The sequence below is a fragment of the Hypanus sabinus genome, chromosome 6 (assembly GCF_030144855.1).
Source record: "Hypanus sabinus isolate sHypSab1 chromosome 6, sHypSab1.hap1, whole genome shotgun sequence".
Lineage (NCBI taxonomy): Eukaryota > Metazoa > Chordata > Chondrichthyes > Myliobatiformes > Dasyatidae > Hypanus > Hypanus sabinus.
Genome location: NC_082711.1, coordinates 134,505,120 through 134,532,412, shown reverse-complemented (window position 1 = coordinate 134,532,412; position 27,293 = coordinate 134,505,120). Strand labels below are relative to the sequence as shown.

At 41.3% G+C, this 27,293-nt stretch overlaps 1 protein-coding gene across 1 annotated transcript in view; it reads right to left on the bottom strand.

Annotated features, from left to right (window-relative positions):
• LOC132395196 (serine/arginine repetitive matrix protein 3-like) overlaps positions 1 to 27,293 on the bottom strand; it is a 314,865-nt gene that overhangs the window by 215,042 nt on the left and 72,530 nt on the right. The window contains exon 2 of the mRNA XM_059971486.1: positions 537 to 638. Within this exon, the coding sequence (XP_059827469.1) occupies positions 537 to 638 (102 nt within the window). The remainder of the gene's footprint in view (positions 1 to 536; positions 639 to 27,293) is intronic.

The following is a 27,293-nucleotide window of genomic DNA, read 5'->3' as shown; positions in this document are numbered from 1 at the left end:
TGCAAATAGCCAAAGGTGTAAACTAGCAGTGCCGAGCAGTTTCTTAACAATTTTTTGTGAGAAAAATAATGAGTATATAAAGCAATTGCATGTTAAAATGGCAGAACACCTTCTCTTCATTCAAAGGCCTAGGGGATGGTCATTCAACACCTTGAAGCCACCTTGTTGATCAACTTGATCGTGGCTGATCTGTATCTTCATTTATACAATTTGGTTCCATAACTATGCCCTTGGATAAACAAAGTCTGCATCAGAGTTTAATTCTTCAATTGGCCTAACATCAACATCTCCATGAGAGGTCCAGATTTCTGATGCCGTTTCTGAGAAGAGGTTCTCACTGTGAATGACACAGCACGAACTTTACCATTATCCCCACTCATTCTAGACTGCTCCCAACACCACAATCACCAATATACTCCATCAAATAATCTATACATAAGGGATTATAGGAATATATCCCTACAATGAAGATACATTCCAGCCTCTAATGCTCCAGACAGATCCTGGTTAATTTTTCCAAAGGAGCACGCACTTACATATAACGTTCTTGCGGATTCTCCTTGGTTAACACCCCTTCCTTCTCCATCAGCATCTGTCGGAATGTCCCAACTTTCTGGCGTATTTCTTCCTGGTTATACCTGAAACAGCAACAGGAGATTAAGTTTGTGAGTAACCCAGATAGTACACACCACAGAGAAGAGAAAACTGAATGTTTACAATCAGAGCATGGAGAGTGAACATAGCTGCAGAAGAGAAACCCAGACTGTGCATTACTAGTCAGGGAACTAATCATGGCAGTGTTCAGACAGTACAGAGCGGAGCGCTCTTCTACTAAGGCTGTATGAGCGGAATTGAGGAATAAGAAAGGTATGACCACATTAATGGGGTTATAGTAGAGTCTTCCAAATAGCGAGATTTAGAAGAACAAATTTGTAGAGACATAGCTGTTTCAAGAAAAAATAAGGTTGTGGTAGTAGGTGGTTTTAACTTTTTACATGTTGACTGGGCATCCCATACTGTAAAAGTACAGGATAGGATAGAATCTGTCAAATGAGTTCAAGAAAGTTTCCTTAATCCTTAAAAACTTTCCTTAAGTATACAGAGGTCCCAACTAGAGCGAGTGCAATACTGCATCTCCTATCAGGGATCGAGACAGGGTAGGTGCAAAGGAACACTTTGATCATAATAGTCATAATTCCATTATTTTTAAGATAATTATGCAGAAGAATTGAAGTGATCCTCAGGTTAAGTTTCTAGGTTGGAAAATGGCCTTTTTAATGACATAATAATGGGGGATTTTGTAGGAGCGAAGGGTTAGATTGATTTTAGAGTACACTAAAAATTGGCACAACATTGTGGGCCAAAGTGTTTGTATTCATCTGTAATTTTTATGTTCTTTGTTGATCTGGCAGGTGTGGATTGGGATAGATTGTTTGTGGGCAAAGGGCTGCTTGGTAATGGGGAGACCTTCAAGTGAAATATGGTGTGTACAGTTTATATATTCCTGTTAGAAGGCTAAAAAGATTAAAAAACCTTGGTTTTTGATGGATATTGAGACCCTGGTTAAGAAGAGAAAGGAGCAGCTACACTGCAGGTAAAGGCAGCAAGAAGTAAAAGAGGTGCTTGAGGAGTATTAGAAATGCAAGAGAATACTTTGAGGGAAATCAGGAGGGCTAAAGAGGATGTGAGGTTGTTCTGGCAGACAATGTGAAGGAGAATCCCAAGGGCTTTTACAGATAAATTAAGAGCAAAAGGATAGTAAGGGACAAAACTGGTCCACTTGAAGATCAGTATGGTCATCTATGCATGGAGCCAAAAGATGAGGGAGGTCTTAAATGTATGTTTTGATAGAAAGACTAATGGAATCAGGAGCAGCTGGAAAAATGGGCTGAAAAATGGCAAATGGAAATTAATGCAGACAAGTGTGAAGTATTGCACTTTAGGAGGACAAACCAGGATAGAACATGCAGAGTAACAGAAGGGCACTGAAAACAAAGGGATCTCGGAATGCAGATCCATTATTCTTTGAAAGGAGCATCGTACAAACTGTAGATAGGGTCGTAAACAGAGCTTTTGGCATACATTGACCATCAAAGTATTGTGTACAGGAGTTGGGATTTTACGTTGAAGTTCTGTCAGACATTGGTGAGGCCAAATATGGAGCAATGTGTTCTGTTCTCATCACTTTCCTACATGAAAGATATCAATATGGATGAAAGAGTTCATAGCACTCACCACTCTGTGTAAAAAAAACTTACCTCTGACATCTCCTCTGTACCTGCTTCCAAGTACCTTAAAACTGCACCCTCTCATGGTAGCTATTCCAGCCCTGGGAAAAAGCCTCTGACTATCCACAGAATCAATGCCTCTCATCATCTTATACACCTCTATCAAGGTCACCTCTCATCCTCCATCGCTCCAAAGAAAAAAGACCGAGTTCATTCAACCTATTCTCATAAGACATGCTCCACAATCCAGGCAACATCCTTAAATCTCCTCTGCACCCTTTCTATGGTTTCCACATCCTTCCTGTAGTGAGTCGACCAGAATTGAAAACAATATTCCAAGTGGGGTCTGACCAGGGTCCTATGTAGCTGAAACATTACCTCTCGGCTCTTAAACTCAATCCTGCAATTGATCAAGGCTAATGCACCATATGCTTTCTTAACCACAGAGACAACCTGTGCAGCAGCTTTGAGAGTCCTATGGCCTCAGACCCAAGATCCCTCTCATCCTCTACATTACCAAGAGTCTTACCATTAATGCTATATTCTGCCATCATATTTGACCTACCACAATGAACCACCTCACACTTATATGGGCTGAACTCCATCTGCCACTTCTCAGCTCAGTTCTGCATCCTATCAATGGCCCGCTGTAACCTTTGACAGCCCTCCACACTGTCCACAAAACCCCCAACCTTTGTATCTCATCAAATTTATTAACCCATCCCTCCACTTCCTCATCCAGGTCATTTATAAAAATCATGAAGAGCAGGGGACCCAGAGCAGATCCCTGAGACACACCACTGCTCACCAGCCTCCATGCAGAATATATCCTGTCTACAACCACTCTTTGCCTTCTGTGGACAAGCCAGTTCCAGATCCACAAAGCAATGTTCCCTTGAATCCCATGCCTTCTTACTTTCCCAATAAGCATTGCTTTGGAGTACCATGTCAAATGCCTTGCTGAAATCCATTACAGCTACTGCTCAACCTTCATCAATATGTTTAGTCACATCCTCAAAAAATTCAATCAGGCTTGTAAGGCACAACCTGCCTTTCACAAAGCCATGCTGACTATTCCTAATCATATTATGCCTCTCCAAATGTTCATAAATCCTGCCTCTCAGGATCTTCTCCATCAACTTACCAACCGCCGAAGTACGGCTCATTGGTCTATAATTACCTACTCCCTTTCTTGAATAATGGAACAACATCCGCAACCCTCTAATCCCCCAGAACCTCTCCCATCCTCATTGATGATGCAAAGATCATTGCCAGAGGCTCAGCAAACTCCTCCCTCGCCTCCCACAGTAGCCTGGGGTACATCTCGTCTGGTCCTGGTGAGATTTTTATAAAGATTTAGATGAGGAAATGGAAAGGTGGGCTAGTAAGTTTGAAGATGACATGAAGATTGGTGTTGCTGTGAATAATGTAGAAGGTTATCATAGGTTACAACAGGTCATTGACAGGATGTAGAGCTGGGCTGATAAGTAGCAGATAGAGTTCAATCTGGAAAAGTGGGAAGTGATTCACTTTGGAAGGTCAAACTTGAAGAGAGTAAAGGTTAATGGTAAGATTCATAGTTGTGCGGAGGAATAAAGAGATCTTGGGGTCCGTATATCCCTCAAAGCTACTGTGCAAGTTGATAAGATGGCTAAGAAGGTATATGGCATGTTGACCTTCATTAGTTGGGGAACTGAGTCAAGAGCCATGAATGTTGTATCTCTATAAAAAGGTTAAACCACACTTGGAGTGTTGTGTTCAGATCTGAACACCTCATTATAGGAAGGACCTGGAAGCTTTAGAGAAGGTGCAGAGGAGATTTATCAGGATGTTGGCTGGATTAGAGAGTCTGTCTGTGAGGAAAGGTTGAACAAGTTAGAGCTTTTCTCTTTGGAGTGAAGAAGAATAAGATATGATTTGATATATATATAAGATGATGAGGCATAGATAAAGTGGACAGCCAGTGTCTTATTCCCAGGGTGGCATTGGCTGATATGAGAGTACATGCTTTCAAGGTGATTGGAGAAAAGTACAGAGGGGATATCAGAGGTAGATTTTTTTTTCCACAGAGAATGTTAAGTACATGGAACACTCTGCGAGGTTGGGTAGAGGCAGATACATTAGGGTTATTTAAGAGATTCATAGATAGGCAAATGGACAAATGAAAAATGGAGGGCTATGTGGGAGGGAAGGTTTGGATTGATCTTAGAGTAGATGAAAAGGTCAGCTTGACATCACAGGCTGAAGGGCCTATAGCAGGCTGTACTGTCCCATGTTCTAACAGGCCCTTTGGCCCAGAATGTCTGTACGGATCACTATGCCAGAGTAAACTAAATTTCTTCTGCTTGCACATGATCCTTATCCCTCTCCATTCCTTGTCCAATTCTTGTGTCCATCTAAAAGCCTCTTAAACACCATTATTGTATCTCTTCCACCACCACTCCTGGTAGCATATTCCAGACACCATCCACCCTCTGTGCCCACAATTCTCCTTTACATGTTGCATACCCCACCTTAGATGCATGCTGTCTTTGCAGAGCCAGGATTGGTGATATCTTTCTAGTGACTTGGGATGCCTGCACTAGGCAGTCCAGGTTTTAGAAGTGGAATGGAGGGCAGGGATCACTACTGATCATGAGCCATACGTGAGAACTTGATTTTTCTCTTCCTCAATCAACCTATCTGTGATGGAGCATTGAAGGCAGTGGTGAAAGGCATCACTGATGTCTGCCATTGACATAAGGTGGCTCCTGAGATGTAGGAGGTGATCCATTTTTACCAGGATCCTACTGTTAACTTTCATCATCATAGGGTGGCAAGTTGGCAGGACTCTGGATACCTTGGAAGTGTTTTAAATTAAGCAATAATAGAACTATATGATACTCCGTGATTGTTTTCAGTGTACTTGCTTGTATGATACACCAAAAATGTTTGAAAAGGAAAGGATTTCACTTCTTTATCTGCTTTATTTTAAGTGTCACATAATATTCCAAGCCCTTAAGAAAGTCAGAGTTGAGTTTATTGTCATCTGCACAAGTACATGTGCGTACAGGTGTATTGAAAAGCTTGCTTGCAGCAGCATCACAGGCATATAGCATAATTTAAGCAGTATTCACAAGAAAAAATATATTAAACATAAGCTATATACAATTTTTACGTAAGAGAAAACAATTGCAACAAAGCAACATACAAATTTCATTTCAGAGTAAAGTGATCAAAGTGGTCGTCATAATGTTCTAAGTTCAAACTACATTTATAGTCAGAGTATGTATGCTTGATACAACCTTGAGATTTGTATCCTTACAGACAGCCACAAAAGAGAGACACACAATAGATCCCATTAAAAGAAAAGACTGTCAGACACCCAATGTGCAAAGAGAAAAAAATATATTATGTTGCTAAACCCTAGTGATTAGAGTTGTGCCTGTTGGTTCAAGACCAAATGGTTGAAGGGAAATAACTGTTCTTGAATCCCGTGGTATGGGAGTTCAGGCTTTGATGCACCATCAATAACTCACTCTGAGACGTAAAGGCGAGATATCAGCTTTTATTGACTGGAAGAAGGAACCAGCAGTGAGTGACCACCATACTACATCCTGGAGACTGAGAGGCCGGGCTCAGGCCTCGATCGCCTTTATACCGGGGTCTGTGGGAGGAGCCACAGGAGCAGTCAGCGGGGGGGGGGGGGGGGGGCGTGTCCAGACGGGTATATGTAGTTCACCACAGGCTTCTACACCACCGGCTCAGTGGAAGTTGCGAGATGTCATGGTCAAGATGGTGGGGAGTTTTGATGTTGGATTTTGCCTTCTTGAGGCTGCAGCTCCTGTAGATACTTCAGATGGTAGGGTGGGGTGTGCCCTTGAGGTATTGTAACAAAACACATTTGCTGTTGGATTGGATTCTTGGTCCTAACCTGTTCTGTACCTGGTTTTTGTTCCTTGTTCCCCATATTTAAATTGGTCTCTAGTGCATTGCAAATCGAAACCAAGCTTCCAAGCTCAACTAATATTTACTTTGTGTAAATAGCAGTTTTATGGCAGATATCAACATATGTGGATCAGCAGATTATGAGCACAACTGATTCAGGCTTTATATTTATTATTTGCAAAACTGGCTACTGCATCATAAGATTTCCAACACCAGTTCTTAAATTACCTGTGCAAGATTTATCACAGACTTGCAACTTTATCTCAAGGGAAATAAATCACCCAGAGCATCACCATGACAACAGTCTGGAAGAAATTAACAACTACAAACAGCCATGCTTAAGATGCAGAGGGAAAAAGCACAAGATACTTTTGTCATCCTGTTACATGGTTTAAACAATCCAATCAAAATCTGAAGCTGCTATCATTTGGGATTGTTTAACAAATATCATTTATCATTTGGTAGATGGACCTAGAGGCTTATCTATCATTTAAATGCTAATTCTGTAGTTGGAATACAGAAATTTGTATTGTTGTTGTTTTAATTCTGTATAACCTGATGTACTTAAGTATAGAATGATCAGTCTGGATGGTAATCAGATGCTTTTCACAGTATCTTGGTACATGTGACAATACTAAACCAGTTACCATTTGGACGTGGACTGCCTCATTATCTGAGGAGCTTGGAATGGTGCTTAACATTGTATGATTATCAGCAAACATCCCTACTTCTGAAATTACAATTGAAGGAAGGTCATTGATGAAGCAGCCGAAGATGACTGAACCTAGGACGCTATCCTGAGAACTCTTGTAGAAAGTCCTGTGGTTGAAATCTTAGCACCACAACCATCTTCCTATACACTGGGTGTGATTCCACCAGTGGAGGGCTTTCCCATGGGCTCCCTTTTAACCAGAATGCTTTCTTGATGTTGTGGGCAGTTACTTTCATTTCACCTTTATCGGTCGATTATCCCTTCCATCGCTCTGCAGATGATTCAGAGTAGGATCATGAGTTGTGCTTGGCTTGGCTGGGCTGGATTGTCCGGACTCTTACAGAGAGGGCATATGTGGGCAATTTTCTGCATTGCCAGGTAAATACCAGTGTTACAGCTGTACTGGAACAGCTTGGCCAAGGGTGCAGCAAGTTCTGAACCCAAGTCTTCAGTACTATTGCTGGAATGTCAGGGCCCATCGCCTTTGCTTTATCTGGAGCCTTTAGTCATTTCTTGATATGACATGGAATGAAGTGAATTGGCTGAAGATTCTTGAAAATGCTTCAGCTTTCTCTTTTCACTGATGTGCTGGGCTCCCCAATTATTGAAAATGGAGATGTTCATGGAGTTTTCTCTCCCATTGATGAATTTTATTTTTTCACCACCATTCATAACTGCATGTGTGGAGTGATCTGCAGGCTTAGATCTGGTCTTTGCAACTGGCGGAAATGAGAAGGGATGATGTACTGGATGTGGAGACTGGTAGGGTCAACTTTCTCCATATCTCCTGCCATTCTTTGCCTCTCACCATTTATATTGGTTATTGCCCCTCTACACTCTCAGTCCTGTTGCAGAGTATTGATCTGAAATGTCAACCATCCCTCTGCCTCCACAGATGCTGCCTGTCCTGCCATTCTTCTACAATTTGTTTATTATCCGTGATGACTGATGTATAGAGCAAGGAGAATTTTATTTGTGTGACATAAATAACTCTATTTTTTCTTAATAACCTTGCAATTTGTTGGAAAATATAAATTCATCAGCTGTTTTGTCTCCTACCAAATTACTCTAAACTGCAGCAATACTCAAAACCTGTCCTTAGGTTAAATGTGTTCTGTATATAGGAGTAAGCATTAAAACTGATTAAACTTTAAAATTTCATACCAGAGAAATACTGCGTTGACTTTCTGTCAAATTGATTCACTAAATTCGCCTTTAGTCAGAAAGAAACTGGTAATATTTCAGACTTGGGAATACACAAAAAACCTGCTGAAAATGTAAAATGAAAACGTTAAGTTCTAGAAGAAATTAGCAGAGCAAGTGGGATATGTGGGAAGAGGAACAGAGTTATCATTTCAGGTTGAAGACCTTTGTCAGAACTGGAAAAGTGACAGGGAGCTCTACTATTCTTTTCTGATGAATACTGTATTTTTCCTTCTGTAGCCTGTCCTGCTTAGTATGGCCAGCATTTTCTGTTGTAATTTTTACTGCTTCGGGCTGTTGTCCTAACACCTCAGGTCATCATTTCACTGAATGCCAAGTGGAGTTTGGTAAGCGTCCTTCTTGGGAAATAATGTACATTGATGGATCATGTATATTTGAAAACATAACCTTCCATACCCTCCTTCATTGTGTTGAGGTGTGTGCTGACCTTGTCATTGGTATTATTTCTGAATCTTGGGCACAGTTCACAGCTGTGAAATGAACTGTACTTGATTTACAGAATTTGCAGAATTTCACATGTTCTCTCAAACTCCAGTCTGAACAGTGTAAATACAATAAATATCTTTTTGAGACACTCAAACTTTTTTATTATAAGGTCACTAAGAGTAAGAGATCTAGAATTCTACATACGTGTCTGCCTGATAGTCAGGTTAGCAGTTAATCACCAAAGTATAACAGTGCGTGTCGAACAGGAATGTTGCAAAGGCAAATAAATGTCTTCACATGTTCAGTTCGAACAGATATTAAAATAACTCATGGTTTCATAGCTGATGGATAAATCCTGGCCTGTCATAGTTCAAGCCGACAAGCTTAATGCTCTGTTTATAACCCATTAAAATAATTAACATTTTACCAACGGGGCTGAAGTATTTGCAGTATTTCTACACAGAGTCAGTTCAGTGCCCAGAGTTCCCACGGGTAAATTCACCTCACAGAGGGTGGTGGGAATGTGGAGCAAGCTGTCTGGGGAAGTGGTAGAGGTGGGTACAATCACAGTATTAAAATTTAAACTGATATGGGCAAAGCACAGGCAAGTGGGATCAGCTCATGGGGGCAGCTTGGTCAGCATAGGTATGTTGGGTTGAAGCAGCAGTTTCCGTGCTATGTAACTATAGTTGTAAGATTCCTGTACTACGGAACCAATGGTAGAAGACATTTGCATACTTAGAGTGATGTAGAACATCCTCACCTGCTTGCAATACATTAATCTGATTTAATAAGGTCAGAGGGACACTTCAGTTGCCTACATTTGGGGACAAGTGGTAGTCTAACTGGTTACTTGTCTCACCTGTGCTGTATTCAGTTTATATAAAATGAACAAAGGAGAAGCTGAAATTGAAATTCAAATTACTTCACTCTCCCATGTACAGTATAACCAATTTCTTTTAGCTGCCTATTTCTATTCAGGTTATTTTCTTCCTATTTTCATCTTACATCCCCAACACCCAGCCTTCATAATTGGGAGTGGGAGAATACTGAGTAATGTGGATGCTTCAGCAGTTAAGCCTGGGCAGGCAATGAGAGCTAATTTCCATCAGGATGTGTCACAATTCTCACAAATATCTGTGATATTTCCAATCAAATGCTTGAAGGCAAGTATGTCCTTTAAAAAAATTAAAAATAGGTGATTCTGTATCCATGATTTAAGTAATTAAAAATATTAATTAGTTTTATTGGGTTATAAACAGAGCATTAATCACTTGGGTACAAAATGATCTTGAGATGCAAGAATTGGCTCATTTTATTCCAGGGTGACATTCTCATGGTGAATATAGGCCATCATATCTCCTGGATATCAATTGTAGATTATTTCATCATCAGAATTGACTGCACAATTGATGCAAGCTGTGACCTTCCCTGGGGTTGAGTTGATGGAGGAGTAAGGATTTACAATCCTATTTGTAGAAGTATTACAATGCAGCAGTCCCGGTGATGTTCCCATGCTCTGGAATATGACAGCCCAGTAATTTATCCTTCAAATACTAAACCACAACTTAATTCCTGTTAGAAGCCTATGCAAAATGGTGCCAGAGTGTGACAACATGTTGCAATCTGCTGCCTGCAAATTCACTCATTAGTCTATTAAAATTGCTCTACACTTAAAGACAGAAAATTTAGATTTATACAGTAAGAATTAGTAATAGTATTCTTTTGAATCTTTTTTACAGGTTTGATGCTCTTGCAACCTCCAGGAGCTGATCTATCTGACTCACAGACCTGGTGGAAGTAACCAGCTCTGTCCATATGGAAGAACCATATGGAATGAAAAACCAACTCCCCAGCCATCCGGACCTGACTACCAAAATGCGATGGAGTACCTGGTGCAGAGATCTACCAGAATGAAGATCCAACCAACAGGAGCATCTGATGGGACACCCGATCATCGGGGGAGAGGAGGACCTGAGGCCTGATCCACAGGGCCCCTCCAGATCAGATGCCTGACCCTACACCACACTTGGTGCCAAGTCCCGATCCCAAAGCTCCCCCATACATCACCATTAACCTGCTGGGGTAGCCCAATCCTCTCCACACCCATAAATCAGATAACCGGGCTATGCTCCTACTCCATGCATACAAACAGAAACTGAAATGGGAGGATCCCGTACTAAAAGTTGTACAGTGCTGGTCTGAGGAAACACATGTTATTCTATGCGACAGGTTTGAGTTGGTAAAGTGATTTAGATTGAAGCTGCCAGCCTGGAAGAGTATCTAATTGCCATCATGGACTTTATAAGGAGGTGTACTAAAGAGGACAATCTGGGTGTTTCCAAACCAGAAATCAGGGATGAACTGGGAGATCCATTCACTGCTGAAGTCCAGGACTGCAGCATTCAAATCGTGTGCCTCTGACCTTTACAAGAAACCAAGACACTACCTCTCTAAAGCTAACAGAGATGGTAAGTGACAGAACCAGTCTAAAATGAAATTTGGCAGAACTAGACAACAGCACATCCCATCCTGATGAGCTTAATGCATTCTATACATGCTTTGAACAGAAGGAAATTCTGCATGTCACAAGCCACCCCAACAGCTTCCATTACATCTGAACTCACAGTCACTGTTACAGACATTAATCAGTTTACCCATAGAAAATATCTGGCCTGGACGCTGTCCCTGGCTGTGAACTCTGATCCTGTGCAGATCAGCTGGTGGGTGCATTTCTAGTCCTTCTTGACCTCTCCTTGCTTCAGTCTGTGGCTCCCCCCTGCTTTAAGAAGACCACTATTATCCTAAGATATCGTTCCACTAAGAGAAATAAGATATTGTGCTTAAATTACTACCACCCAGTAGCGCTGACATTTGCCATCATGAAGTGGTCCAGAGGTTGATCATGGTACATATTAATTCCAGCCTTGTAGACAATCTCAGCCTACTGCAATTACCTACTGATGGAACAGAAACACAGCAGGCACTATCACCTTGGTCCTAAATTCATCTCTGGAGCATCTGGACAGACTATGTTTATGGACAACATCCATGCCTTCCATATTATAATTCCAAGCAAACTCACCACTAAACTCTGGACCCTGGGACTCAGCATCTCCCTCTGAAACTAGATGCTTGACTTCCTGACTAAAGACTACAAACATTAAGAATCGGCAGCAACACATTAACCATGGTTATTCTAAACCCTGATGCTCCACAGGGTTGCATCCTCTCCCTGCTACTGTACTCACTGTACTTTCATTACTGTGCAGCCAGATTCTGCTCTAACTTCATCTACAAATTTGCAGATGACAGCACAGTAGAGGGCTGTATCTGGAACAATGATAAGTCAGAGCACAGGAAGGAGATTTAGAGCTTAATAACATGTTGTCATGACAACAACCTTTCCCTCAGTGTCAGCAGAACAAAAGAGCTAGTCAATGACTGTACGTGCTACTATCTACGCCAACAGTGCCGAGGTTGAGAGCTCAAGTTCATAGGAGTGAACAACACCAATAACCTGTCACGGCCAAGAAAGTTCATCAATGCTTCTACATCCTCAGGAGGCTGAAGAAATTTGGCATGTGGACACAGCTCAGCACATCACAGAAACCAGCTCCCTCTCTACGGATTCTGCCCACATTTCTTGCTGCCAGAGTAAAGCCATCAGCACAATCAAAGAAACCACCCACCTCTCTTGGTCACCTTCCATTGGACAGAAGATACAAAAGCCTGAAAACACGCACAACCAGGCTCAAGAAACACTTCTCTCCCACTGTTGTAAGATTACTTAATGGTTCACTAGTCCAGCAAAATGGACTTTTGACCTCATTATGATCTTGCACCTTGCTGTTTACCTCTACTGCACTTCCTCTGTAGCTGTTACCTTGTACCATCACAATGCATTGTGCAATGACCTGATCTTAAGTACAGTGTACAAGGCATCATTTTTTGCTCTATTTTGGTACATGTGGCAGTAATAAATTGTAATTCCAAGCTCTCTGGGTGGAAAACTTGGCTGTCATGTCCCCTTTAAATCTTGCTCCCCCCCCCCCCCCCCGCCATTCTGAATCGCTGCTCTCTACTTTTAGATTCCTCTTTCCTGGGAGAAAAAAACTTTCAACACAACTCATGATTTTTTAAGCCTCGTAAAAGGTCACCTTCATTCTAGGGAAAACAAGGAAAACCTATCCAGCCTCTCTTTCTAAATTAAGCCTCAAGTCCCTCCAGTTGTGAATCTTTTCTGCATCCTCTCTAGTTTAATCACATCCTCTCTTCAGCCTGGTGACCAGAACTGCACTGAAGCTGAAGTTCTCTCATTCCAGCAGGTTCAGGCCTGAGACCTTCAATATTAAAATCGTATCATGTTTCAGAAACCTAGTTCCTTCGCAGCTTAAATATCAATGGGATCATTTCAAAGGATGCCAACAATGAAGTACAATATGTGATTAACAACTGTTTGAGGTTAAGATTTTAGGGGACTGTGTTTCTTTCATTTCATTGAATGCTAGAATATTTATCCACTTTATTCCTTTGAAACCTGAAACTGTTTGATGGATAAGTTTCTTCATTTTGACTGGCAAAAGCTTGAAAACTGAAGGCAGAACAAACTGCTTGCCATCGGGATTGCTGCATGTTGTCAACTTGCTGAGAAATAGTTGGGAGTTTCCAGATGAAGCCAGGATACATACAGGATATTCTACATTTAAAGTAACTATGTGTGGTTTATGTCACTGCAACCAAACTCAAGCATCAATCGTCATGAAGTCAATGTCTTCAGTCTATCTGCAACTACTGCAACATAATGCACAGCAAAAAACAGTTATCTTTGCAACTTGAAATCCTGCTCAATAGAAGGACATCTAACAACAAAGAGTTTTGAGTTCAGAGGAAGGAAGTACACCAAGACAGAGTTTATATACCTATTTCCCTGATTTGCTGCCTTTCCTAACATGGTGTCATATAAACGTGTAAAAATATGAAAGAGTCACTGATTAAGACAAGATGGTGGAACGAAGAGCATCTTCCTACCTGGAGCATGACAGCAACATCAAGCAAAGACCTAATTATTTTGGAGGTAATCAGGAAGACATTTTTGATAATGCTTTGTCTTTTTCCTCAATCCAGCCTTCCTTTTCTCTTGTTATTTGTACTCTTACCTAATTTGATGTATTTTCCTTTTCGAAACTCACTGGTGAACAACACCCGTTGTAGGTATTGCCGTTCAGTGAAGTTGCCCCATTGCCCCTGCTCCATTTTCATCTAATTGCACTTAAACAGGATGAAAATACACAAAACAAACTGAGTGAAAAACTTAACAGGTAGACCCTGGGGTGCAATCCAGCATCAGCTGTGGGCTTTTACTTCTTTTATGCATAATTTTATAATTTCTTCCCCTTTTTTAAGCATTAGAACTTTAGAAATAGAGACAAGAGTTAATAATCATGTCTGCTGTGCTGTCATAGCTGATCACTTACCTCAGTTCCACTTTCCTACACTAATTCCATATTCCTTATTATCTCATATCGATTCACGGCAGATTACATAAACAATAATATCAGTCTGATGATAACCGCCACTTATTTGTCACATTAGGTGATGCTGCCTGGCCTGCTGAGTACCTCCACCATTTTGTGCATGTCGCTTTGGATTTCCAGCATCTGCAGATTTTCACATAGGTCATCCAGTGTCACCTTATCAAGAGATTTCCTTGTTCTCCATCCATTCCCTTCTTCCACCATGGACTTTAATTCCCATCCCAACTCCGACTCTGAGTTATCTCTCTCTAGCCTCTTCCACATCTAATACAAATCCTAACACAAGCTTCGGAATGACATCTCCTTATACTTTTCAGGCATGTTGCAGTCATCCTGAGGAAACATCGAATTCTCCAATCTTTCTTTTTAGCCAAGCTTTCTTTTTGTCTACTTTAGAATGGACCCTTTCTGCCAGTTATTACTTTATTCTGTTAGTACCGCCTGTCCCACTGTTTACTGTTAACAGACAAAGAAGTATAATGCAATTGTAATGGTTCCCATTATCCCATTTGGTCTTGTCCTATCAGAGGTACTCCTTTCATTTTACATCTCCCCTCACGTCTCGGCCGCTGAAACCAAACCTCTTTTCTGTTTTTTTCCAGTTTCACAGAAGGGTTCTAAGCCTGAACCATCGACCATTTCTCTTTCCACAGTTCCTGCCTGAAAAACTGAACTTTTCTAGAATTTTCTCTCTTTTTTAGTTTTTCACTATTGGCAGTTTTCTTTTGATTTTGTTTCTAATGGCCATATTATTAACTCCACATGTGGTGCCACAGCTGTCAATACCTGCAATTTCTCCTGATGCTCAGAGTGCTACTATCTGAGACAACTAGACTTGGTAGAATACATTTTTTAAAAAATAAGTTCATTGGATAAAATTCATGACACCACCATCTCTGTCCCATTCCTTCACAGCCCCCGCTGGCCAGAGATCTGTTGGGGCTTCCAAACACCCAAAATTATCTGCTTCACATTAAAAAGTTGGTCTGATAGCTGCATCTAAGTGTAATCACAAAGAAAGCATGTCAGCACCTTCACTTCCTTTTAGGAGTCTGCGGAGATTTGGCATGACATCTAAAACTCCGGCAAACTTCTATAGATGTGTAGCAGAGAGTGTATGGACTGGCTGCATTGTGGCCTGGTATGGAAACACCAATCCTTTTGAACAGAAAGGTAGTGGATTTGGCACAGTGCATCGTGGGTAAAGCCCTCCCAACCATGAGCTGTCTACAAGAAACACTGTTGTAGGAAAACAGCATCGACCATTGGAGATCACCACCATCCAGGCCATGCTCTTTGCTCGCTGCTACCATCAGTTAAAAGGTACAAGAGCCTCAGGACTCACACCACCAAGTTCAAGAATAGTTACTACCCCTCAACCATCAGGCTCTTGAACAAAAGGGGTAACTACATTCACTTGCCCACCATTGAGGTGTTCCCACAACCAATTATCTCACTTTAAGAACTCTGTAACTCATATTCTTGTTATTATATTGCTATTTATTTATATTTAAGTTTGTTGTCTTCTGCCCTCTGGTTGATCTTTCACTGATCCTGTAAAAGTTACTATTCTATAGATTTGCTGAGAATGTCCACAGGAAAATGAATCTCGGGGCTGTAAATGGTGACATAGATGTTCTTTGATAATAAAGTTTGGTTTGAACTTTAATTTATTAGCAAGTAATTATTATTGATACAAATACACTTACATCAATATGAAACTGACATTTACAGTCACGTCACAGCTTATCTTTATTTAAAAAGAACTGTCAGATTCCACCTGTTGCTGCGGTTGAGTTTAACCTCTGCTGAAACTTATTGAATGTTTCTTTCTTAACAACCCTTTGTGGTGATCTGTGATACAGGGCTCATATTAAAGCAACAAATGATGATTCGTATGAGCTTGTGATGTAAGACATTGTTGTCGAAATTTGATTGCACAAAACATCTGCCTCTGGATGAATATCTGCCAGCCCTTCTTATTTGGACTTCTAGTTGTTTTCATGGGAAATAAACTCATATTCATAATGGAGGAGGGTTAGAGTCTCAAAACTCACCAATACCATGGTTCCTTGACTTACACGCAGAAATACTTATAACAATAATAACTTTAGTATTTCTCTATGTTATATAAATAATGAAAAGAGGAAATTACTTTGAAAATCTTCCAACATTCTCATCCTTCTATCAGCCAGGAACATGCACAAAAAATAGTTGTTTTGTTTAACTGTAGAATGCTGTCTGGAACAACTATCTGAAGGATGGGTAAAATTATAAATTTTGAAATAAACACAGTGTAGAACATTGTTGATAAGGAAGTCTACCTCAATTAGTTCAGCAGCAATCTTGGTTTTTTTTTGCACTGTGGCTTCCAATCGTCTCTCCAAGTTTCTCCCTTTACCATTTAATCTCAGTGTATTCAAGATGACTGTGTGCAGCAGCAAGTTTGAAGTGTGCTGCCAGTTGTGCACTCGAGGATGGAAATTGACTTCAATGAAATCACATTTTGAAAATGGAAAATATGTAGGGCCATTACTAAACTGCACATTTAATGCATGTGAAAGTGGATGAGTTTCTACCCTGCTGACTGGCTGTGGGGTGCAGGCTGCAACTGACAATACTGCTTTCCTAACTGTCCACTGAAGGTTTATTACCTCTGACGAATGTGGTGCAGAGGCCCTGTTTGAATCATTCAGTTGTCATAGGTTATAAAATCATGTACAGGCTGTCCCTAGATTAAGAAAGCTTAATTAATGGACACCTGCAGGTATGAATGAGCTCCTATAAAATTATCAATTCTGAAGTCTGCTGTATATACTTACAGTCATTTCTCCAACAGCAGAAATAGTTTCCTTTCTGTCTTACATGCATTTGATTACCATGCTGTGAAGGTACAGTTACCATATTGAGTGACACAAACAACATCAAGCTGGATGAACTACGGACCATTCGGGAGGCAGAGGCAGAGATAGATAAGAGTTATCGGGAGGTAGTCACACCGAAAAGACAGGAGGTAGACAAATGGGTGACAGTCAAGCGAGGCAGGGGGAGCATTCAGAGAGAGCAGAGCACCCCTGTGGCCGTTCCCATCAACAATAAGTATACCGTTTTGGATACTGTTGGTGGGGATGACCTACCAGGAACAAGCTGCAGTGGTCCTGTCTCTGGCACTGAGGTTGGACCCTCGACTAGGAAGGGGAGGAAGGAAGAGAAGAGAGTGGTATTAATAGGGGATTCTATAGTCAGGGGGGCGGATAGGAGATTTTGTGAGGAAGATCAGGAGTCTCGGATGGTATGTTGCCTCCCTGGTGCCAGGGTCCGGGACATCTCAGATCGGGTGCAGGTTATTCTCGAGAGGGAGGGAAAGAACCCAGATGTTGTGGTCCATGTAGGGACCAATGACGTGGGTAGGATGAGTGAGGGGGTCCTGCGTAGTGAGTTCAGGGAGTTAGGTGCGAAGTTGAAGGACGGGACCTCCAGGGTAACAATCTCAGGATTGCTACCTGTGCCACGTGCGAGTGAGGCAAGGAACAGAAGGATTATACAGATTAATACATGGCTGAGAGGATGGTGCAGCAGGGAGGGCTTCAGATTTTTAGATAATTGGGCTTTGTTCCGGGGAAGGTGGGATCTGTTCCGATGGGATGGTTTACACCTGAACTGGAGTGGTACTAACATTCTTGCAGGAAAGTTTGCTAGTGTTTCTCGTGGGGGGGGGGGGGTTAAACTAAAGTTGCGGGGGGCAGGGATCCAGAATGTGAGAGAGGATAGTGAGATGAAGAATAAAGGACAGGTGGGGACTACACAGTTCCGGAATATTAAGTGTGTAGTAGAGAAAGGTGAGGTGGAACAAGTGATAAGGAGGGCATATGTACAGAGGGATGGTCTGATGGATCATGGAGTTAAATGTTCAGAAAGAATAAGTAAATTTAGGAAGGACAACAAAATTCAAGGGGCGTATAGCCCTATGGGAGTTCGGGGAGCTGGGTTAAGCGCAATAGGCAGCAATTTAAACAGAGAGAGGGGAAATGGGCTAAAAATTCTATATCTGAATGCACGAAGTGTCAGAAATAAGGCGGATGAGCTTGAAGCTCAGGTGCGAATGGGTAACTATGATGTTGTTGGGATAACGGAGACATGGCTGCAGGGAGATCAGACCTGTGAAATGAATGTACAAGGGTATACGTGCTATCATAGGGCAAAAATTTGGGCAGAGGGGGTGGGGTGGCCCTGCTGGTGACGAATGAGATTCAGTCCTTTGCAAGAGGGGGGGGGGGGCATAGGATCAGGAGAAGTAGAGTCTGTGTGGATAGAACTGAGGAACAGTAAGGGCAAAAAGACCCTAATGGGTGTTGTCTACAGGCCACCAAACAGTAGCATGGATATTGGGTGCAAGTTGAATAGGGAGTTAACACTGGCATGTGGCAAAGGTAATGTTGCAGTAGTTATGGGGGATTTCAACATGCAGGTGAACTGGGAGAATCAGGTTGGTGATGGACCCCAGGATAGGGAAAAGACAGTGGAACAGCAATGGCAGGTATTCTTGGGAATAATGCACAAGGTGCAAAATCAGTTCATCCCTCGGAGAAGGAAGGATTCAAAGGGGGGAAAGGGGCCACAGTGGTTGACAAAGGAAGTCAGAGATTGCATAGCATTAAAAAAAAGGAAATATGATAGAGCTAAGGTGAGTGGGAGGACAGATGATTGGGAAGTTTTTAAGGAACAACAGAACTTAACTAAAAAGACAATACGGGGAGAAAAAATGAGGTACGAATGCAAGCTAGCCAGGAATATAAAGGAAGATAGCAAAAGCTTTTTTAGGTATGTGAAGAGAAAGAAGATAGTTAAGAACAATGTTGGGCCCTTGAAGAATGAATTGGGTGAAATTGTTATGGGAAACAGAGAAATGGCAGAAGAATTTAATAAGTACTTTAGATCTGTCTTCACTAGGGAAGGCACAAGCAATCTCCCAGATGTATGGATGGGCCAAGGACATAGGGTAACAGAGGAAATGAAACAGATTGACATTAGGAAGGAAACGGTGATGAGTAGACTGATGGGACTGAAGGCTGACAAATCCCCAGGTCCAAATGGTCTGCATCCTAGGGTACTAAAGGAGGTGGCTCTGGAGATTGCGGATGCATTGGTAATCATTTTCCAATGTTCCTTAGATTCAGCATCAGTTCCTGAGGATTGGAGAGTGGCTAATGTTATCCCACTTTTTAAGAAAGGAGGGAGGGAGAAAGCAGAGAACTATCGTCCTGTCAGCCTAACATCAGTAGTGGGGAAGATGCTAGAGTTCATTATTAAAGATGAAATAGTGGCATATCTAGATAGCAGTGATAGGATTGGGTCGAGCCAGCATGGATTTACCAAGGGCAAATCATGCTTGACTAATCTGTTGGAGTTTTTCGAGGATGTAACCAGGAAGTTAGACAAGGGAGATATAGTAGATGTAGTGTACCTCGATTTTCAGAAGGCATTTGATAAGGTCCCACATAGGAGATTGGTGGGTAAAATCAGAGCTCATGGCATTGGGGGGAAGATATTGACATGGATAGAAAACCGGTTGGCAGATGGAAAGCAAAGGGTAGCAGTGAATGGGTGTTTCTCGGAATGGCAGGTGGTGACTAGTGGGGTGCCACAGGGCTCGGTATTGGGACCACAGCTGTTTATGATTTACATCAACGATTTAGATGAAGGCATTGAGAATAACATCAGCAAGTTTGTTGATGATACTAAGCTGGGTGGCAGTGTGACATGTGATGAGGATGTTAGGAAAATTCAGAGTGACTTGGATAGGCTGGGTGAGTGGGCAGATACTTGGCAGATGATGTTTAATGTGAATAAGTGGGAGGTTATCCACTTTGGGAGAAAGAACAGGAAGGCAGATTATTATCTGAACTGTTTAGAGTTAGGTAAGGGAGAAATACAAAGAGATCTAGGAGTCCTTGTTCATCAGTCACTGAAGGTGAATGAGCAAGTGCAGCAGGCAGTGAAGAAGGCTAATGGAATGTTGGCCTTTATTACAAAGGGAATTGAGTACAAGAGCAAGGAAATCCTCTTGCATTTGGGCAGAGCCCTGGTGAGACCACACCTGGAGTATTGTGTACAGTTGTGGTCTCCAGGGTTAAGGAAGAACATCCTGGCTGTAGAGGAAGTGCAGCGTAGATTCACAAGGTTAATTCCTGGGATGTCTGGACTGTCTTACACAGAAAGGTTAGAGAGACTGGGCTTGTACACTCTGGAATTAAGGAGATTGAGAGGGGATCTGATTCAACATATAAGATTATTAAGGGATTGGACAAGATAGAGGCAGGAAAGGACAATATAGAGGCAGGAAATATGTTCCAGATGCTGGGAGAGTCCAGTACCAGAGGGCATGGTTTAAGAATAAGGGGTAGGTCATTTAGGACAGAGTTAAGGAAAAACTTCTTCTCCCAGAGAGTTGTGGGGGTGTGGAATGCACTGCCTCAGAAGGCAGTGGAAGCCAGTTCTCTGGATGCTTTCAAGAAGGAGCTAGATAGGTATCTTATGGATAGGGGAATCAAGGGATATGGGGACAAGGCAGGAACCGGGTATTGATAGTAGATGATCAGCCATGATCTCAGAATGGTGGTGCCATCTCGAAGGGCCGAATGGTCTACTTCTGCACCTATTGTCTATTGTCTATTGTTAATTTATGGATCTCTGGTGAAACATTCCATTTATTATCTGGAGATAGCCTGGATCACAGAAAAAGGCCATTTGGCCCATCATATTGATGCTAACCGTGATGATTCATGGGCAATAAGCATTCAGGATACAGTATTCCAAGTTTCAAATGATACATGTGGATCAGTGCTGAAATGGTGTAGATGCTGTGATTAGTTACAATTCCACCAGTAACCATAATCTACTACAAGCTAACAGTGCCATGCCAACTAACCATCATCAATCTCGCCTATAAGTTAGAAAGTTTCCGTCCTACAGAAATTTGAGCATAAAATCTAGACAGACAGTTTAATGCACTATCAAGAAAGCACTATTATTAGAAATATGCTTCCAAAAAGATACTAAATGATCTTGTGTAAATTTAAGATTTCATGACAAGTTTAAAAAAATAGCTAGAGAGCTGTCTGTGTCTTGACATTTACAGTCCTGTAGACCTTCCTAAGTACAACATAACAAGAGGGATAGGACCAGGAATAGGCCATTCAGCCCTTGATATATGTATGCTCTTCCATTCAATCAGACCAGGCATGATCTATCACCTCAGTGTCACTTTTTAACTGCTTACTTTGCTAAGGGATAGACCTGTCAGAATTTTGAATTCTTAAGCTACTCTGGTACTGGAGTTAAGGGAAAATATTTTTCCTTGATGTGGATTCACAACGGTCCCACAACTACCATCTTTCATCCCGGAAGGAGAGAAACCGGGGGCTATTCCCTTGGCTCACGACTCATGCCCACTGTGTGCAGCCAGGGACTGGGAAATTTGTGTCGAGTTAGGCCAGAAACTTACCTTCCCATCTGAAATTGCAACAACCACCCTGTGGCCTGACCTGGTCCTTTGGTCCAACTCCTGTCTTTATCAATGAACTGACAGTCCCCTAGGGGGGTGGACACTGGATGGGGTTTATGAACGGAAAAGACTGCGATATGCCAACCTTGCAGTTGAAACAGAGGAGCGAGGCTGGAACGTAAAGTGCGCCCATTTGAGGTGGGGTGCAGGGGCTTTGTAGTCAGTTCCACCGTAAGGCTGCTGAGGGAAGTGGGAGTCAGAGGGCAGGCCCATAGGAAGGCAATCAAAGCACTTGCTAATGCCGCCAAATGAGCAGTCATTGGCTGTGGCTGAAAAGAAGGGATGCTGTCCGGGTTGCCAAGTGACCATCTAGAGACTAACTATGTGACACACACCCAGGCCTGATCAGCCTGTGGTGGGCCTGCCTCGGCTGAGGGTGTCTTGTGATAAAAGGCCGAAACACCCAGTGATGTCGAGGTACACAACTGAAGATGTGTCGTAATGGTAGTAACATCATCTAGTGGTCATTCTTAAGAACTACTTCCACTCAAGTCAAGTGCAGTGCAGAAACTTCAGGGATTGTAACATCCAGTCCTATTGATCAAACTAACTGCTTTATTTAACCACTCTAGATTTTTTATGCTAAAGAGGCTATAGAAATGGAAGGTATTATAATGGTAGTTAAGACAATTTTAGCTGTATTTTAGCACATTGTGAACAATATCTCAGAGCTGGTCATGTGGCAAATTATGTTAGGGCTACAGGGAATGGCATATAAAGAAAAGTATGCATAATCACTCCATTCTAATTTGATAACTACATCTGTCTTTTAAATAATTGTCTAATATTTTATTTAAATAAAGATTTTAAAATTAGATCTTTCAGAAAAGATGCCCTGCATTATACAAATGAATTTACGATCTTGGTAATTTTTTTAATTGACTTGTTATCAGACAGGGATGGCTACACAAGCTATGCTAAGCAGTGAAATCAAGTTTTTTTTTTGTACTCCTTCAGCAATATTTCATCTCTTTCCCAGTACATAATATAAATCAGCTAACTAGTGAACTATATCCCACAGAGCTTGCCAGAGGTCACTTTCGCTTTATAGGAACAAGTTCTCAGAGGTATTTAATCATATTCTTTCCATTGTAGTTTGCCAGAATCACCACGAGATGTAGTCTGTTACTGATTTTTCTGGGTTTTGTTTTGAAGTTTCACTCTTTGTTGGAATGATTGAGTGTGGTTTACGAACATGATGTTAAATAGCTGGCTTCCAGAGGCCTTTTCCAACAGATTTGGAGACACTGAGTATCTGAGGTAATGAAATAAAAATTTTGAATGCAAATCTCAAATTAAAATCTGGTATGAGCAATGATAATCATAGAATTCCTTCATTGTTGTAAAACTAGCGGACTTCATAATGTCCTTTGAGAACGGAAATCTGCCACCCTTCCTCATTCTGACATACAAAGGACTCCAAATCCATCCATTTGATTGATGTTTGAAAGTTTCTCGAGCTTTTCAATCAGGGGATAAATAGTCATCACCAAAAATTATTAACAATGTCACTGATAACCGTGATCTGTAAAATAATAAATAGAGTTGAAGTATTCTGATCCGTATGGGAATCTGTGGGTCTGGTTGTGGCTGTGAGGAGGATATTGGGCTATTTCGCCTGTTTTGCTAACTATCAAATTCCTTCCTGTAACAGGTAGGTGCAGGCATTGAAAAAACATGTAAACCAGAGTTTCCCAACCTGGCCTCCACGGACCTCTTGGTTAACCGTAAGGCTCACTGGGAATCCCTGATTCAAAGGGATATCACTGTGAAGTAAAGTTTCTGGTATTGTATCCCAACAAGCAATGGTTGGTGGACAGAACCACAAAGCCCCACTGTACAGAATGTACCTGATAGCAACAGAAGATCAATGCAATAAACTGCCCTCCCGTAACTGTTGCCTGGATATTTTGTATAAAATAAATAAAACAGGAAAAGGAAAATATTAAATAAGATCTTCCAGTTAAATTCAAAAGGTAATACACTGAGGTAACGAGTACTTTATCAAAACTCTAGCTGCTCACATTTTAATTGTAGAAAGCAAACAATTTTGTCCTCTCAAAAGTCTGTAAAATGGGCAATAACTTCTCCCTTCAAAAAGCACTTTACTGTGTTAGCTTTATCTGGAAGTTCCTCAAATTCTGGTCCATGTGCTTGTTTTTAAGAAAAGTAACATCTGGAAGGAAGGCGAGGGAAGGGAAGATAATTCAAGAACTTTTACATCTATTTGTCATGTATATATTATTCAAAACTTTTCATCAAAATCGCATTCAGTACCATGGAGTGATCAGTCCAGATCTGAACCTAGTAATCAGGTCCCCCGTTGTGTGGGTTTTGGGTTTGATATCACATGGGCCCCTTTCTTTCTGTCTTAAATAAAGATCATCAACTGCCTGAAATCTTGCACTGTCCATAAATTTGCTGAGTCCCAAACCCCCTATCCTTGTGAATACTTACCAATTCAGGAAGCAGCAAATCAGATACAGTTCTGCTTTATTTAGGCAAGCTATCATTAGTAAAAAAAGGGATTTCATTCATGAAAAAGCTTCAAATATTCTTTCAAAAATCATTAAAATCAAAAAAATTAAATCGAGGTGTGCATCTGAGAGAGAACAGTACACAATCAGACATTAATTTTTGAGAACCTTTACCCTATACATGTCAGGGATAGGAAAGGTCAACTGAGGGAGAAAAGTACTAGGTCTGTGATGGAATGGGTGGGGCAGTGATGAGTCTAGGTAATGATACAAAAGGTGAAAAAAGGAAGAGGAAACCTGGTTGGACTGGTGAGAGGGGGAAGGGAAATCAAGTGAAATTCGAAATATCGACGCTCATATTGTTCATACCAATGAAATGAAGGCAGTCCAAGTGGAATATGAGTTTGTGTCTGGCTTCACTGTAGTAGAAAAGGCTGAGAACTTATAGATCAGGGCAATGTGGTTATTTCTTTGATGGGAGAGGGAACAATAACACAAAGAGAGAATTAAAGGGCACTGTGTTTTGATGAAGACAGTTTGGAAGAAGGGCTGGGCTGTACCATATCTTCAGGGAAAATAGACACAATGATGACAATTATCTTATTCAGTGCATATAAATATGTCGTCAAAGAGAGTAGATTTGTGAATGGCAGCCAATCCTTCAAGGAAATTACATTATTTATCACTTATTTGCACTGAACAATGTTTGCTCATTGACTTGACTTAACTTCATCAGCACTGACAACATCTCTTATCAGCCCAGGCTCCTGGAATGGAATTCATTTCTCAGTACATGTCAACCCTGTCTTTATTTCAGTTCTCACGAGAAGGCAGCTCCTTCCATGAAAATATAAGGAAGCAAGGAGATAGGCTGACCTCTGGAATGATCATTATTCCTGTTGTGGAATAGGCCACTTCAGGGAATCCAACTGACATCATGCACATGCAGTTCAACTCTTTGAGTGATTATGCAGAAAGTTTGAAGAGGTGATTGATAAATTTGTGGCCTGAGGTAGAAGGAGATGAGTTATTAACTTCAAACCTTCTGCGTACTCAAAGAGTTGAACAGCATCTGTATGTAACAAGAGCTATATAACTCATCTCCTTCTACCTCAAGCCATGAACTTATCAATCACCCATTTGTGGACACTTTCTGGAGGTCAAAGATCCATATGCTCCATGACCTCTGGACTAAGTGTGTAAACGTAGGAGGGGACTAAAATTGAGTCCTACCTTAGGCCACAAACTTATCAATCACCCCTCGTAAGTAGGCTTTGGCATTCAACCAAACCCTGGATAAAAATCAACAGTAAATTTGGTCACTAGTTTTCAGTTAACCATCAGTAAAAAGTCAAACGGTGCGGCTCTGTTTGGATAAATGAAAAAACTTTGACTGTCACTTCATTGTGAGATGGCAGTATTGAATAGTACGTCAGTACCGGTTGATTTTGAAGCAATTGTTGAAGTTTAAGAAGAAGCTGAATAGCTTCATAAAGTCAGCGACATGCAAAAGCATTCAAAAATTGTCAGATGGCAAAGCTGAGGGCATGGCTTTCCCCTGTTATTGTGTTCCTTGTCGCTGAATGAATGTCAAGGACCCACTCAGCAACATCTTGCCTGCATAATACAAGGTCTGCCACCAGCAGTGCAACCTACCAGATAGTCTTATTCTTATGTCACCAGCCATTTTATTTAGGGAGTTGTACTACTGCATCCAACACACCTTCCATGAACGAGTGGCAAACCTAGAGCATTTGTCAACAATTCTTGAAGCTACAACTGCAATTCACTGATAATGTAATCATGTGATCAAGACCAATCCAGCTCATCATTCTGTGCCTTCAACATAGTGCCATTTTAAATGGAGACTTTGAATTAAGGGCTTATCTGTTCTCTCAGATAAACATGTAAGATCCACAGAACAATTCTTCTTATCCCTGGCGATATTGAGCCTGAACCTCCTGGGATATGGTGGCTGTTCTGCATTGAACTGGCAGGATTTTTCCTCCAAAGGTACCAGAGGGCTTGGTTAGTCTAAAACCTGCTGGCGATTTCCCAGCTGTAGTCCACCTGTGGATTCTGCCCAGTCCATCAGAAGACCACAAACACGTTGGAGTCCTCTGCAGAAAATGCTCACAGGACATGTTTTTAAAGATCATTAAGGCTGTTCATTTGAAGTGACATTTTAATGTTGCAAGGCAAAATTGTAAGAGTAATACTATTGTTACTCCAGGTTATTTGTGTAAAATTTTTTATTGTTTTAGAGTTTTAAATATATTTACGTTACTTAATATTAAAATGGCTTTAATCTTTTTAGAATATTGTTTGTTTGATTTGTTGATTTTTTTTTAAAGGTTTCTGAATGTAAGGGGCACTCAGAACTATTTAAAGGCAGTGACAGATGGCATTCCTGAGGGTATGGGTTTACCATCTGTCAGTTGTTACATGGGCAGAGCTTGTTCTAGTCCGCCTAAATAACTCGATTATGTCACACAAGGCAGCCCCTTGCTGAACAAGTCTTGGACCTTCAAGGTTCCAAATATACATCAGCGGCGAGTGTGGGCAAAGATTCAAAGACTGAAAGTATATTTGTTATCAAAGTAGGAATACAGAGTACAACTTTGAGATTTTATTTCTTCCTGCAGGCAGCTCTGAAACAAAGAAATAACCATGAACCCATTCAAAAACATATCAGCACCCAACAGGCGATAAAAAAATTAGGAATTGCACAAATGGCAAAAAGCAGGCAAACACATGGAATATCAAATATCAAACCAAGAGTCCAAGTAGTATTCAGGTTAGCTCAGTTCAGTGCCTACTACTAGTCCACTACAAGCCACAGGTCCATTCTTCAACAAAGCAGTCTGGTCCACATCAATTGCCCCGCATGAACCCATCAAAAACAGAATAAAAGAGTAACCAGAAACTGGGGACACATGCAACATGAACTTCCAAGTCCCCCAAATGAGTCCACAGCTTTCCTTGCAAGTTGGATCCCAAGATTTCTGAACTTTCTTCCAGCAGAGGAGAGGAAGACTGGTCAAACACAGGCAGGTGGCGCCAAACTCCCGCCAAGTCCTCCACTCTTGCCTTTGTTGAGTTCAACCTTCCTCAACGCCTCAACTGGAGAGAAGCAATCAAGTTGATCATGGGCTTGCACCTTTGACGTCTCAGTCAGAGAGAAGCAATAGGCTTGTT